Here is a 17,417-nt window from a genome sequence, read left to right as displayed (position 1 = left end):
GTAGTTCCAAAATAATTTGGCGCCTAGAACCTCAACCTTATATGACTTTGGGAAGAGTATCATTATGAAAATATTCAAACTGTATGGGTATTCAAGTAAAAATAATATGTAAACGTCTCTGTTTCAGGTGGATGTAGTAGCGGCTCAGGAAATTTAGACGTTAACACGAATAACAACAAATTCAACATAAAAATTCGGAAATCAGATTGAAATACGATATCTATATTCAAGCAGAGTGAGTAAACAAATCTTTTTATTTGAGCATATATATATTTATAAGTATGGTGCATAAAAGAAAGAGGTCGATGAGCACATACACACTTTTTTTGCAAGTCTCAAAGCTGTGTTTATGCAACACTTACTTATAATTTCCCAATATCTTGTTAGTTAATGCCTCTATTTATAAATAGGTTTTAATAATTTAAATTGTTATAGTATCAGTTGTATAGGCAATCATGTAATTATTGTATGTGTGGATTTAAGCTAAGGGATTATAGTTATTCGATTGTTTCTAACAAATGGAACATTTCTAAAGTTTTATTCTATTAATATGGTATTGATTTCGAAGGCAAGTTCGTAAGAATACTTTTTACAATGGTATTTACATATTATTTCAAAGATAGCAGCAACAAAAGTTTCAATTAAGTGATAGATGTACCTTAATTGCAATAAGATTCAATGAGACCTTTTAATTCAGTCAGCAACTGTCAGATCAGGAGCGATACAAAGCCGTCGAGAACAGTGACGTCAGAAAGACGATCACCCATCAGTATTACATCACGAATTACGGTCCAAGCTACCTTCCAAAGACCTACGTCAATATCACAGTGCCCGTTAAAAAGGGCAACAACGAGATAGCGAAGATAACCGTAAGTTTGCTAAATGATCTGACTGTGAGAATACTGTACATTTCAGTAAATCACCTGACAGTTCAGTAACACATGTCAATTTTGAAAAGTATATCGAAAGCAACACTTTTGATACGAAATTAAACCGTTGGTTTCAGTGGTGAATAGATTGATGCAAAGAAATTAGCATGTTTAGACAATTAGAAAAAAAATGCAACAGCTTGTGTTTTGTATCACTATCATGTGACAAGCAGTGCTAAAACCGTTTTGACTTCACGTGGTGTAATCCACAATCATGCGGTGAAATCCAATTGTCTGCTGTTTTTATTGTTTTTTGTATGTTTATCAAATGTTTTATACGCCGCCTATTTGTAAAAAAATATACAAATAATTTAGGAACAACGGGAGCAAGAGCTTCAATTTTACATTGAGAATCTATTTATAGATCAAGCCCTTGCGCATATTCACAAACCTTACAAAACAATCAGAGCCGATATTAAGAGAAACTTTGTACACGATACAGGCTACTATAGATCTAGCTTAGTCTAGCCAGTATTTTTCCAAAACATGGCCGATTAAAATGCAGTTTTTTTTGGAATGTTCAAGAATACACATTTTGCTATAAATTGACATATAACACATGTGTGTTTTTTAATCTTTTCTTTTAAAATATGTAGATGTATTGATTAAAAGGGCCGATACTACTGATATACATGCTAGATATTATTATGTAACAATACACGGCACGTGTAAGAAAGAAGGAAATTAAGCGTGGGTTATCAATGCCTCTTGCTAGTAGATGTATTCATTAAAAGGGCCGATACTACTGATATACATACTAGATATAAGTATGTAACAATACACGTTTTGGCAGTATGGCAATAGTATGGAACAGTTCAACAATGAGATACCTTTGTTAACCTTAAACATTTGTTTAACAATATTCGGCTTCTTCATTTTAATTGCACACAAAACAAATAAAAATACCCCATAAAACATGCTTGTTTTAGAAAATGTCGCCGACATGTAACGTTCAAGGAAACGAAGCACTCATTGGTACAACTCTGGCTCCAACAACGTCGATTACAACTCCATTCGCAAATACGCCCGGCAACCCAGACATCCGTAAACAATTTCAAACTTATTTTTCTTAATTTTGTAACCACATCCTTGCTAAAGTCTTATACATTTAAAACACAATTAATGTTCTATGTGCAAACATTACAAACTTATTGTAAATTACTTCGTCGTCGCCGATTATCAGCACATATTTGCAGACATTTTCTTAATTTAACACATAATAACTTTAATTGATGTAGTACATTTTTACTCGTTGCTGATATACCAATTGTTCTATTTAGTCCTAAGGTATTTTAAACTGGTCTCAAAGAACATTTATTTACTAATAATACAAAAAAATGAATATAATTGTGCGTATTTTCATGAACAGATACTTGGAATCAAATAATTACAATTTTTTTTAAAGTAAGTTGTATTAAAGAACCTTTTTCGCAAGAGCTTTACAATTGATTTCGCAGAAAGGAGAAGACGAGCAGTGGATGAACCCGTAGCAATGTCATCGACTGGTCAGAAAAAAACTATGAAGAATATTGTACGGATTTTCAACTATTATATATTTTGTATCAGAAATTTCGTAATGACATTGTTATTTATCATTGTTTTACATGTCATCTTAAGTTGTCTTCATTTGATTCATAAGCGGTAATCGTAATACGGTGTTCGAATAAAACGATTGTAGAATTTCTGGTTAGAATATATTCTAATAATTAAATAATGCATTATTATCTTCCAATTGTTTATATGTACACACATATTGGAATTTATTAAACATTTCCAATAAATGTAACATTCATAATATTTTGTATAAACTTTTGCATCTTTTACACAAACAGCATATATTAAAAGTTGTTTATGTTTATTACTTTTTCGTTGAAAGACATGTTAAGAGTACGAATGTTTGGTATAAACTTTTGCATCTTTTACACAAACAGCATATATTAAATACTGTTTATGCTTTATTACTTTTTTTGTTTTTAAGACGTGTTTGGAGTACGGATGCATCATTTTGGAGTGTCTGGTGATGAAGTTGGATAAAAATGGTCAGGCGATTGTCAATGTTACGATTGAAGTATTCGAAAAAGCGCTGGCAGCGGAAAAGGTAACCTCATTCGAAACAAATAACATGATTCAAGACAGATACGCTAAGGATAAACTCTAAAGCATTTGTTTAACGCAATAATTATTATTTGTTTGTTTACGATATCGATTTTAAGAATAAATTAAAACAGAACTTACGTTTTGATGCCTATCCAAAATGATGTATGTAGCAAATAATCAAATATAACAACATTTAAAACTGAAATGCAACGTATGTTTGAAATTACCTAATATTTGCCAAGTTTTTGCTATCCGTACTGTAATCATGATAAGTTACTTTTGCAATGTATTTTCCAAAACACAATTACAAATACAAGACGACAGGATAAACGCAGTAACTTTCCCCAAAATTGTATATTGAACACGTTTTCTTGTTATGTATAATTATGTCATGCATTTGATGTACTTTATGATTTTCATAAACACCACTACGAAGACACGATGGCATGTTAAAAATGTATCTGCTATGATCAGCTCTTCATCATTATTAAGCAATATTGAACAGTTTTATTGTCAAAGGTTCTCGTTATTGATTATTATGGAATTTATGTGAAGTGCACTTTATAGACTAACACTTTATGCATATGATGTCCTTTATAAACGGTTATATCCTGCTAATTTTCAACCATTCATGCTATTGATGAGTATGTTATTTATTTGATTTATTTGTCATGTGCACAGGCGGGCGCGTGGTCAGGTCACTGAAACACTATCAATATGTCATAAAACAACAATTTTCATCTCTTTGACAAAATGTATTTTGATATAATATACATAAATTCAAATATATTATATCCGATTGTTTGTCAAAGTGACGAAAAATGTTGTTTGATGACATATTGATAGTGTATCAGTGAATTGGCCATGCACTTTTTTTCCCTTATACAGGATTTCAGCGAGATTCGGTACACAACAAATGCGACTGTTACAGACCCGGAAGTGTGGTATGGTGGGAAGGTCGTACAAATGGAAAAAACCGTATACGCTACGGTAAAATACTAGCAAAGCAAATTTGTACAAAGATTTTTAACTTATTCCAACCATAAATTGATATTGGACAAAACTGTTTAAACTGTTGCTTCTTAACCATTTACTTATATAACTGATATTTAAGTGTTTTCAAAAGCTTCACACGCATTAGAATAAAATCTTTATGTAATCAAATTACGTCCTACGTCCTGGAAAGTGAGAATGTGTATGTATGCCATTGTTTTATTAATGTTAAGTTGTAAAGATGTAAAGATGGAAAGTTATTCCTTCCATAACTTGTTATTGGAAAAAACTTTGAAAACTTTTGCGTCTTGAAAATTTACTTCTATAACTGATATTAAAGTGTTTTCAAACGCGTCAAACACAAAAGAATACTTTTTTTGCGTGCGCATGGATTGCTAATAAAATGTTTATAAAATCAATTATGTACTATGCCCTGGAATATGAGAATGCGTATGCATGCCATTGTTTTATTATTGTTATTCAGAAATGGACCACCTTTGTCATTGATGCCGAATCGGTTAAGAACGAAGTAAACATATGGATCATCATTGGTTCAGTATTAGGAGCTGTTGTGCTTTTAATCATCGTTGGAATAATACTATGGAGGGTTTGTATTACAAATCATTTTAACTATGGGCGTATCATCATTTGAGAATACTGGATAATGGAATATTGAAAGGTTTATGTAACAAATCATTTTATCTAGGGACGTATCATCGTTAAAATAATACTATGGAAGGTTTGTATTGCAAATAATTTTATCTAATTTTATTATAAAATTATTTTATCTAAAATATTATTAAGGAAGGTTTGTATTACAAATCATTTAATCTAGGGACGTATCATCACTGGAATAATACTATTGAAGGTTTGTATTTCAAATCGTTTTATCTAGGGACGTCTAGGTATCATCATTGGAATAATACTATGAAAGGTTTTTTTACAAATTATTCAATCTATAGACGTATCATCATTGGAATAATACAATGGAATGTTTAATTACAAATCATTTAATCTAGGGACGAATCATCGTTGGATTAATACTATGGACGGTTTGTATCACAATATTTTATCTATAGATGTCAACGGATTAGTACCCGTATATCCTTATGTGGTATGCGGATTGTACACGGATAACCGTATAGATCGGTAATATTGGCCAACATACATGTATGCATATACTCAACACATCGTTCGTTTAAAGTGTATTTGATAAAAATGAATTGTTTTAGATAACGAAGAAATAGTTTCATCATCTAAACTAATAATCATATTTGCTTACAAGAAACCCGTAAAAGGACCGAATTCAGTCTCTCGTGTACATAGTTGTATATTGTATGCTGAGATCGTAAATTACATTTGTTACCCTAAGATTAAAATACATACAAGATTAAAAGTAATTTAAGTACTTGTTATGTTTTGATGGTTAGACATACAATATTTGCGATGATCTCATCAAAATGAATTTGCATTCCATAATCTTTTTCTATAACGGCTTTTCCAAATGTTATAAAAAATCGACACATACGAATCAGTAACCGTTTAAGGTGATTTGACATCTCACATATTTTACTGTACATGTGTTTAACGCTTTTACAAATTCTGTTCATAATACTTATAGTGTGGATTCTTCAAGAGAAGCCAAAAGCACGACCAAGTCAAGAAATGGAAGCAAGATAGCCTTTACAATCGCAAGAGCATTCGTATGTCCCAGGCGAATAAGCAGAGCTACTCTCCTATAGAGGAAACAACTGCCAATAATGGATCAGAGAAGAAAACAGAATAATGAATTATAGTTATTTTATAGAGGAAACAACTGCTAATGAATCAGAGAAGCTAACAGAATAATTTGCAGAGTTATGTGTGTTGATTGTCCCAGTTAAGTGTCATTTTGGTAAAAGACATTTAGCAAAAAGATGGTTTGACATTTATAAACGAAAGCATTTTAACAATCCTTAAGGGAAAACAACTGCCAATTAATCAGAGAAGAAAACAGAACAATGTTGTAGATCTATTTTTGGAGCATAATTAGTTTTGTGTCGTTGGCTTTATGGACAGTTTGGTATGATAGAGCATTTTATAGCTTTGTGTCATATACATTTTGGTATAAGAATGTTTGCTATTTAGTTACGAATGTGCGTTGAATTTAAATAAGTCTTCCATGAGTAAATCTGAGTAAGTTGATGCAATTGTATGAAGTTATTCTTTTTACATCTTCTGACACTGCTTTTGTATATTTACAGGTAACATAATTGTATGCACATTCTTGTTATTATGATATTTTGGACTTGTAGCACGCCTATTGTTTTAGATAATCTTACTCAATTTTCTTTTGTAATTATCTTTCTTATTTTATTGCGTTGTTTAATATTGCTTATGATACGAGCTGTTTTATATAAAAGTGTTTGCTATTTGCAATATATAATTGTAAATATTTTGTGATAAGTCATTTGTATTCTCTTGTCTTCATCTTGTTGGTGCAAAACATAAAATGCTTATAGTATATTTTCTTATTTAGTTTTACGTTTGCTTTCAAGCTAAATAAGACATTCAACTATAGAAAATGTACCGTAAACAAGCGGCCGGGTTTGCAGTTGGTTAAACACACAATTATGTCGAGACGTTTAGTGCATTATTTTTGCAAGACTTAACTGAGCTAGGACGCGACAAAAAGTAAACTTCGTTAATTTCGTTGCCGAATGGTTGTTAAAATTTCGAAAACAAATTTGCACGAAGCTAAAAAATGCATCATTAAGCAAAGTAGCTTTTCTTAAAAGAGAACGCGCGTTATCTTATTTTTTTTTTTGCATTTCAAGACATATATGTATTCGCACTTACAATAAACTTCTGTTACGACGCTTGCATGGAAACTTTCGTTTGAATGCAGACTCTCCGAAACGAAAATCAGGTCATGGCGTCGGAAAGTGTGGTCCCCGAATACCCTGCTCGGCCTGCACAGGTTAATCTGGTTCGACACTTTATGTACATGCATATAGCCCGCTATTCCCAGTTATTACAGCCATCATATACATGTATGAGTTGGGAATAAGTATGCTTTACTTATTTCGTACACTGAGAGACTATTATACTCGGGGTTAATACCATTAATAATTTATTATTAATGACATATGTATCGCTCCAAATTGCATGCTAACAGCATAGTCTTCAAGCAAAACAGTATACTCAATTATATTTTGAAATTGCCATAATTATGAACATTCCGTACAGTAATTTTGAATACCCTTTGAATGTGACTGATATGTGTGTACATAATGTACATTTCGTTCGGTCAAAATATGTGTATGAGACAGTTGTCGGTTTAGTGTATAAATATATCGTGTGATTTGTTACCACGACCTTTAGTATATAGTTGTACAAATTGTGAAGCAAGCTGTATATTAAGCTGTGTTTTGAACATATTGTTTTCCGTTTATTTCATTTATTTTCCTCGTCAATGTAAGCTATGTGTGGTCGAAGGCATCCCACTCTATAACACACATAGTTTACAAGCAATATACGCAATGATAGCACATAATATACACTCACATCAAAACATTTACCTTACAATATGAACATAATTTTAAAATGGTTGCATTTTGGGTTCAGTGTTGGTCACTCCTCGAATGAGCTGTGCATATTACATTAGATGGATAAGAAAAAAATGTAATTGAAGTTCGAATATGTCGACTAAAACGTGTACGTCTCCAAACACGTGGTATACATGGTTATACGCACAATAAGGTCAACACTTTTAAATCGATAGTAAAATTTGTTTCGGTGAAATAATGTACATTGAACATAAGAGCAGTTTTCGTGTGAATAAATAAAACCGTGTTTCCTTGAACAAAATGTTCAGTGAGACTAGTATGTGTTTTGTGTTGTTGAGGTATTGTTTTGTAAATACACAGTTTGTAATCCTAATTTTTAGTATGGTTATTGATCTGCTATGTTAATGTTTGTGCAATTTGTCACATGTTATATTTGTATCAATTTCAGTTTATCAGCATTTCAGTATATGAACGCCCGAAATATTGAAGCATAATAATTGAACAAAGCTTTACGAACAAGTAGCAAATAACATAAAATAAATTTAAGGTGCCATTAATTTAAAATGTATTTTGTGTTATGTCTTTTTCTAGGTATTATTATGTAAAGACACTGTTTGTTAACCTTATTTTTAGTATGGTTATTGTTCTATTCTGTTTCTGATTGTGCAATTTGTAATATGCCATTTATTGTTTTCAGTTTATTAGCTTTTTATTGCCCGCAATAATGAAGCATAATCATAACAAATTCACATATATTTTGTAAAAGATTATTTTCAAACAAGTTTGCGGCAAATACAAAGTCATCGATTTAGACAAATCTTAATTTGTGGACAAAACATTACAAACACTTAACAAATAACAGAACATAAATTTGACCTGCCTGTTATTTTATCATTATTATGTGTTATGTGTTGTCTAAGTATTATAATGTAAAGGCACTGTTTGTAAACTTAATTTTTAACATGGCTTTTGTTTTGCTCTTTTATTGTTTGTGCAATTTACCACATGTCATAGTTATATCCTTTTCAGTATATTAGCTATCAGTATATCATAATGAAGGAATAATACAAAAACTGGACTAACATTTTGTATACGATTATTTTTTAATCAGTTTAGTCAAACACAAAAAGTCATAGATTTAGGCAAATCTTAAATCAGGAACACAAATTGCGAACAAATAACAAATACTATAAAATAAATTTAAGTGGTTTTAAATTTTAAATTTAAACAATATTTGTTCTGCTAGCATGCTGTTTTACTATATAAATACATATATGCATTCTTTAACATAATAAAAATACATGAATGCGAGTACATATTACACGAAGAAGACATAAACGTATGCGTATATGAAACACTCAGCATCCTTCCATTATACAGCATAAAAAAGAAATGTATTCAACATTAAAGAAATGTATAATTTCCAAACCCTTTTGACGACATAAACGAATTTTGTTTGTTGCCCTTCCATGTCGGAACACCAGGGAAGGCCGACTGTGACACGGTCAGAAGTGCGTGCGCTGGCGGCGTTCCTATTAACGTTGTAGGAAATGAAGAACTTGCATCTAATGCATTACTACAGCCCACTACAAGTATTGCATGATCGGACAAATGACCTCTTTTAATTAAGCTTTTTTTCTCCGTATGTTAGAGTATTGAGCTTTTTTGCAGATGTGGATTACTGGCCAAAAAATGTTCGAGTATCATAGGTTAATACGTTTCAACAACGTGGCAATACGTTCGCTTGATATAGTTTGCTAGTATATTCATGCAGTAGATTTTCAGAATAGTTTCAATTGAACACTAGATACAAATCATCAGCACATGCGAGTACACACACATATACGCCCACACATTACACTATGACTTAAAGATTTTGATTTATCTGTGTACATATTTGTATATTTTGTTCTCTTATAAAACAGAGGTTACCATATAAAGTGCTCTTAGATAACGTTATTATTGTTTGAAGTTGACTGTAATAAGTGTTCTTCTAGAAAATATCCAATAATATAAATAGATCACAAAACGACACATAAGCATCATAAACCGTTAATCCAAAAAACAATCATATAGTATTGTATGTTTTTACATAAATTGAACTTCATTATAGAATGCAAACATGTTTTTATTTGTGGTTGTATTACTCATGAGAGATCACAAATATGATATAGAATAACGATGAAAGCAAGACAGGACAGAAAAACATCGTCAGGGTGTGCGTTTGTCAACAGCGGTAACTCAGTCTTACTGTCGTGTTCCGGAAACGTCGATGAATACCCGAAGAAAACATAATTGTTTCAGTATGTCTATATTAATGGTATAGTTGAATATTCTATTGTATAGTTTTACTGGATGCTGTCGACGTTTTCAACAGGATTTCAGTTATATTCAGACGGTCAGAATAATGAAGCCCTACAAATAATAGAGACATTCTGAAACAATTATGTTTCCTTCGCGTATTCATTGATATCGGTTTCTGAAACATGACTGAGTTACCGATGTTGACAAACGCACGTTCTAGGATTAGCTGGTTTGCCAGTGGAAAGTGTTAGTTCTTGTGCCAGTTGCATATATCTGGACTTCTTAAATCAGAGGTAGATGAAAATGTCCTTAGACAAGACTTTGTGACCAAACCACACAGGTAATGGGCAGGGGACGGAATCAAACCGCGATCCGATTACAGTTGTATGTGTACTTATGTACGTTATTATAATTATTTAAGCCAGGTCAATTGAAGCGGAACTGTAATCAAAACAGGGCAAAGGGTCAATTTAAGATACTGAATACTCCATTAAGTACATATATAAAAACATAAACATTAATTTCTACTATCATCCCTTCTCATTTCTGTTTAAGGCATTTGTAAGTTTCTTGCATTATAATGTAATATAACCCCGTGATTATGTTTTCTGAGCTTCGTTATAAGACTAAAATATTGCTTGAACCGACGAAATATACATTTAATTTTTAATCCTAGAAAACAATTCAATCCAAATAGTCGTCACTTTGAACTCTGAAGTTTGCAAAATTTACAAACACAAAGATTTGCATCAGGGCAAGACAATACTTTCTTTGTTTTTTAAATGATATGAAAGTCATTAAAGTAACCGATCGGGTAAATCACAACGCGTAACTTTTGTCTCGATGAAAATAGTCTACTAATAGTGGTTTTAGTAAGTCGATTTTCTGCAAGAGGCATTACATGCCTTTAAGCGCGCAACACGTGTATTAAACGGTCACCTATGTGGCCTCTGTTAATCTTTTTTGACTGATAAACCGCGTTACGTTATTTTGCTGAACTGATTTTGCAACATCACATTTATAAGGAGAAACACATTGTGCAAGCGGTCTTAATAGCTTCATCATAGTTATATAATTACTTTAGAATGCGTTTAAACGCGTGTGTTAAATGTTCGCGATTCTGTTTCTTTTCGCATTCATATTCAGCGCGAATAAATGTGTCTATTCAAATATAAAAGTACCTCAACTCGCTAATATCATCTCATAATATATGTTTTAATTTTATGGTGTTTTTATAAGCCAACAGTGTTGTGTTTATCAAGAGTGTCATTTCAAGGTTCCTTGGTGAAATTTGGTATGAAACTGGTAAATAAACGTGAGCGATAACAAAACACGCAACATTTCTAAACATTAAGAAATCAGCTGCGCCCGTTGAAATGTTTTTTTAGAATGATTGGCTGAAGGGCTGATAACATTTACAAGTGTTTATACGCATAAATGTGTGTGCTGAAATATACTTCCTGTTCATAACGGATAAAACATGGTTTTCTTTTGATGTTAAAGCATGTTAATTCAACTGTCGCTAATGAAAACTTGATAAGGTCGGTTTTGAAAACAATTTTATGTTTATATATCTAAGAGATTGATATTGTTTAAAGTTCATTTAAAATAAAACGGTTTTTAAACAAAACGTGCGTTTTTGCGGATAACGAGTGAAATCACTGGAATTTTGCTACTTATAAATAATTTCAATTATTATCCTATTACAACTATAAACGTGAAACACTCATGCACAAAAAAACCAGCAAGCAATTATGGTTGTAATAACGCTGAACTGGTGTGTCTTATGGTGCTGGAGTGCTAGGTTAATATATTGCTATAATGTCGAACTGGAAAAAGTTGGTATTGCCAGAGGAGTATCAGGCTCCCAGTTTGGATATGCACTCGGAATGCTGAAACCTGGCGGGACACCATTTTTTGGACAAAAACTCGTGTAAGTGTTTGAATGTTTAGATTACTTCTACTCAAATAATTGGAGTTTGTAAGATATTACAATATTTTTTAAATATTAACAATGAAAAGAACCGTTTGTTCAAAGAAGGTTCCTTATGGTTTCAAATGAATAACATAAACATGTAAACATATGTTTTCCTTATTTTGTAATACAGGCTTTATGCCGAAACGTTTATAAGACGAGACATAGTTAGAATATCCATGACAACGGTGACATGCATTCACAAATTATATGCATTAAAATAGTGAACCCCAAACTGCCTTCTTTTAAAAAAGTCATATGTTTGGTTAGTTGACAATGAATAAGATCAACTTAACATAAAGTTTGGTTAAGTAAACATTATGTTGGGTTCAAATTACAATATTGTTACGCTCCGCTAGTGCGCTCCTTATCAATGGTGGTTAATGTTTAACTCAAAGTCCGATTCAACTTCATACAACTTTTATTCAGTTTCCACGAATAACTCAACAAAATGTTATATTTCCAACAACAAAATGACCTGCAACCTTTATTAAGGTTTTACAATACTTTCAATCTTGCGACGGTAAACTGCGCGTCAAAATAGATATTTTTGACAATGGACATTACACTCGTAAACGGGACTTTTAAGGAACAATGACACTTGCCAACGATCATAACAAAAATAGATTGAATACTTTAAATAATTCTCAAGTTAAATGAAATATGTTAAATGTTCGCTGTATTATCTGCTTACAAAGGTATTACTGTTATTATAAGTTACTTAAATTACTCACGAAAAGAAAAAGTACTTTTTAAGAAAAAATTTGGCGTGGATGTTGCCTGCCTTAAGGTTTTGACTAGAATGACTCTTGTGACCAAATTTGGTCACTTTATATAGCCGCGGCGTTCCGCTTGTGACCAGAAATTGGTCACTGTGGACTTGGGAACCTAGGTGTACGCTCATGACTCATTACACTGTAGTCCTGTATTTTAAGACCTGGACACCTTGTTGTACACTTATTACTTATTACACTTTAGGGATTTATTTTAAGACTTGGAAACCTAGTATGCTCATGACTCAATACAAACAATGTGTGCGCTCATGACTGATTACACTGTATGTGTGTATTTTAAAACTAAGGAACCATGACTCATTACACTATTGTTGTACGGTAATGATTCATTACATTCTAGGCGTGAATTTTAAGACTTGAAAACCGTATTGTACGCTCATGACTCATTACACTGTAGGCGTGTATATTAAGACTTGGGAACCTAGTTGTACGCTCATGACTCATTTCAGTGTAGGCGTGTATTTTCAGACTTCGGAACCAAATCGTTCGCTCAAAACTCATTACACTGTAGGCGCGTATGTTGAGACTTGGGAACCTATTTATACGTTCATGACTCATTACACTTAAAGCGTGTATTTTAAGACTTGGAAACCTAGGTGTACGCTCATGACTCATTACACTGTATGCGTGTATTTTCAAACTTGGAAGCCTTGTTGTACGCTCACGACTGATTACTTTGTAGGCTTGTATTGTAAGACAAGGGAACCTAGTCGTACGTTCATGACTCATTCCACTGTAGGAGTGTATTTTAAGATTTGGGAACCTAGATGTACGCTCATGACTTATTACACTGTAGGCGTGTTTTTTAAGACTTAGGAACCTAGTCGAAGGCTATTGACTGATTACACGGCAGGTGTGTTTTGTAAGACTATGTAACCTTGTCGTACGCTCATGACTCATTACACTGTAGGCGTGTGTTTTAGACGTGTGAACCTAGATGTACGCTTATAACTTATTACACTGTAGGCGTATATTGTAAGACTAGGACACCTAGTCGTACGCTTATGATTTATTACACTTTAGGCGTGTATTTTAAGACTATGTAACCTAGTCGTACGCCCATGACTTATTTCATTTTAGGCGTGTAATTTAAGACTTGGGAACCTAGTTTTACGCTCATGACTCATTACACTGAAGGCATGTATTTTTAAACTTGGGGACCTTGTTGTACGCTCATGACTCATTACACTGAAGGCGTCGTTTCCATCATCAGTGCCTCGGGACCGTTAAACTTGCATTGTGGAAACACTTATGGATATTGGGATGATTTTTCTAGTGATAAGAGACTGTTAAGCGAAAGCTAGTTTAACACTCGAAAACATGTCTTAGTAAACAAACGACAAGGACATGCAATATAAGAACAAGTAACCCATGGGGCTGGGTAAATTTTAACCCAAGAGGGATGATTTTAACAAAGTTGTTACAGGATCACTCGAGTATACGATGCTAAATAAAAAATAAATCCCTGCCCTAATGTTTTGAGAGATTAAGTTTTTTTAATATGTAAGTCTTAAAATATGTCTTCATCATTTTGCGTGCCCAGTTTTTACCCGCGGGACGAAATTTAAAAAAAACTTGGTAGATGACCACAATAAAATGATACCTTCACCCCAGGGTATTATTAAAAAAACAACAAGGTAATGTTAAATAAAGAACATGTAAACACTTCGGACGAACCGAATGATTAACAAGAGTGACTTCTAAATAATCCCTCCGTAAACTACTTTCACCGTAAGTCGTATTTTGGAACGGTTAGAATCAATTTCGTATTTAGTTGAAAGATCATGAGTACAATTGTTATGATTGTTTCATGATGATTTAACAAAACATTTGACTGCTAGATTGCTCAAAGTTGCAGCCGCATGAGGACAACGTCTAAACCCACTGGTACTTATATTTTTCAGTAGACCTGAACCCTTTTCAAACTCGGCATATATACCATTAAAAAACCGTTCGTAGCAAGTTTTATGAAGATTTGGTAAATATGTTACTTCGGGCATGTTAAGAAATGTTTCATTTAATTTGACATGGTAACCAAGTTTTTGAATGCTGTTTTGTGATTTTCCCAATTGTCATTTAGACAAATCTTCTTACAAAGATTCTTATTAATTGAAAATGCATATTAACTCTAGTGTTAACAATGTATATTTTGATAACGGACTTTGTAGGAACGATGATTACAAATATGCAAAATTTAATCACAAAAGCTCACAATAAGTAAGTTATGCTCATTAGATCTAATAAGGACGCTTGCTCGGTGCATCTGTGAACAATATCACAGAGCACTGTGAACAGGGTTAAAAAAAAATGTTAACAGACCGGGGTCCTTTGCGTTCCAAGTCTTTAAACTAAAAATTGGTAAATGCTATTTTATTTTGTTTTCTTACATAAACTATTCAATTGACAATAAAAGTTGTTTCATCATTATAATACAATTATACGTATAAATAATGCATCTTCTGAAACCAAACGTGTAGACCATACATGGGTTTTTATGGGATAAAAGAAAAATACTATTCAAGTGCATAGTCATAATGATTGTATTGTTCTGAATTTGTATATGCTTTCGACATCACTTAGTTTAATTGAACACTTCTAACTTTCAATAGACCAGCTGTCTATAATCTTCAATGTTAAGAGGAACCCTCAAAGTTCTCCAACAGTGGTTGAAGAGTGCGTTATGACTTGGTTTTAAAAACTTCCTTCTGCAGAATGTAGAAGGTGAATATTAAATCATTACAATTTTAATTTGACTTTAAACAAATGCAACTTAAGTCTTTTATAGACAGTGTTCGACAATGACTATTTCAGAGTAAGATATTTGTAATAGACATTCTGATTATGCGAAACAAAGAGAGTTTTATAATCTAAAGATTCTTTTGGAGGAGTCCGACGGACATCATTGAAACAAAAACAAGGAGTCCGAGTCTCACTTCCTGGAGTATCGGACTACCAGACTCCCGTTAGTATCGAACACTGCTAAGCTCATGACTCATTACACTGAAGGCGTGTTTATTAAGACTCAAGAACCTTGTTGTACGCTCATGACTCATTACTCTGTAGGCGTGTTCTTAAAGCTAGGGAACCTTGTTGTTGGCTCATGACTCATTACACTGAAGATCTGTATATTAAGACTTGGGAACCTAGTTGTTCGCTCAAGACTCATAACACTGAAGGCGTGTATATTAATACTAGGAAACCTTGCTGCACGCTCATGAGACTTTACAATGTAGGCGTGTATAATAATACTTGGGAACCTAGTTGTTGGCTCATGACTCATTACACTGTAGGCGTGTATATTAAGACTTGGGAACCTAGTTGTTGGCTCATGACTCATTACACTGTAGGCGTGTATTTTAAGACTTGGGAACCTTGTTGTACGCTGATGACTCATTACACTTAAGGCGTGTATATTAAATCGTGAGAACCTAGTTGCACGCACATTATTTATTAGTCTGTAGGCGTGTATATTAAGTCTTGGGAACCTAATCGTACGCTAATGACTCATTACACTTTAGGCGTGTATTTTAAGACCTGGGAACCTTGCTGGAAGCTCATGACTCATTACACTGTAGGCGTGTATATAAAGACTTGAGAACATAGTTGTACGTTCATGACTCATTACACCATGAGCGTGTATTTTAAGACTTGGGCACATAGTTGTTCGCTCATGACTCATTATTCTGTAGGCATGTATTTTAAGACTTGGGCACCGAGTTGTACGCTCATGACTCATTACTCTGTAGGCGTGTATCTTAAGACTTGGGCACCCAGTTGTACGCTCATGACTCATTACACTGTAGGCGTGTATAGTAAGACATGGAAACCTAGTTGTAAGCTGATGACTCATTACACTACAGACGTGTATTTTCAGACTTGGGAACCTAGTTGTACGCTCATGTTTAATCGTGTATATTAAGAATAGGAAACTTGAAACTTAAAGCTTGCTAATCTGATGAAACGCCTATTTATATAATTATATTTAATGGCGTTGTACAAAACATGTATATGTATATAAAGTTGCAAACCATAAATTTGGAGACCTTGTTGTACGCTAATGACTTATTTTACTGCAGGTGTTTATATTAAGACGTGGGAACCTACTTGAATGCTGATTACTCATTACACTGCAGGCGTGTATTTTAAGACTTGAGAACCTAGTTGTACGCTCATGACTCATTACACTGCAGGCGTGTATTTTCAGACTCGGGAACCTAATTGTATGCCAATGACTCATTACAATATTGGCGTGTATTTGTTGAGGTCTCTTCACTAGTCATTGTTGTCAAAAGTCATGTTGCAAAATACAGTTCAACAAAGAAAACTTGCATACTATGGTATACTTACACGTGAAACAATTAAAAGTACAAGAGTCGGTTGTTTTGCTTTGGTTGTTTCTCTAATACGTAGAAGGACTTACTTAATGGCATGAATTCGAACAGTTCAGTTTGTTTTCAAATCAGCCGTTCTAAAAAGTACTAGTAAGTATTAAGTGATTTTCGGAAAATGGTGAACCTAGATTCTCTCGCACCACACATCAATTGTTATACTTTAAAATAACATTCTTGAGAACAACAACACAATGTTGATAGATATTACTGCTCTGTAAACGATTTAAGCAACTTCCTGAATGTATATTTACATGACCAGAACTTAAGAGTTATTAGGTGGACATATTTTCTTACAATCGAACGTTTGAATTGTTTGAAAGTATTTTAAACTATACACTGGGAATTTACTTGAACAATTTACTTGCAGCATTTTTTACGTTTTATTT

At 33.1% G+C, this 17,417-nt stretch overlaps 2 protein-coding genes across 2 annotated transcripts in view; both read left to right on the top strand.

Moving 5' to 3' along the window:
• Positions 1-224: 224 nt before the first annotated feature.
• LOC127864091 (integrin alpha-4-like) lies at positions 225-8,528 on the top strand (the record flags this gene model as incomplete). The annotated part of the gene is given in 8 exon segments (XM_052403788.1): positions 225-235; positions 698-869; positions 1,859-1,973; positions 2,387-2,460; positions 2,908-3,027; positions 3,915-4,016; positions 4,504-4,626; positions 5,641-8,528. Coding segments are annotated over 8 exon segments (882 nt in total), but the record flags the coding sequence as incomplete, so codon positions are not given.
• Positions 8,529-11,204: 2,676 nt separating this feature from the next.
• Positions 11,205-17,417, top strand: part of LOC127864090 (integrin alpha-4-like) — a 67,559-nt gene continuing 61,346 nt past the window's right edge. The window contains exon 1 of the mRNA XM_052403787.1: positions 11,205-11,804. Within this exon, the coding sequence (XP_052259747.1) occupies positions 11,626-11,804 (179 nt within the window). The 5' untranslated portion in view covers positions 11,205-11,625. The remainder of the gene's footprint in view (positions 11,805-17,417) is intronic.

This window comes from Dreissena polymorpha, unplaced genomic scaffold (genome assembly GCF_020536995.1).
Source record: "Dreissena polymorpha isolate Duluth1 unplaced genomic scaffold, UMN_Dpol_1.0 chrUn109, whole genome shotgun sequence".
Classification (NCBI taxonomy): domain Eukaryota; kingdom Metazoa; phylum Mollusca; class Bivalvia; order Myida; family Dreissenidae; genus Dreissena; species Dreissena polymorpha.
This window is presented reverse-complemented; position numbering and strand designations above follow the sequence as displayed.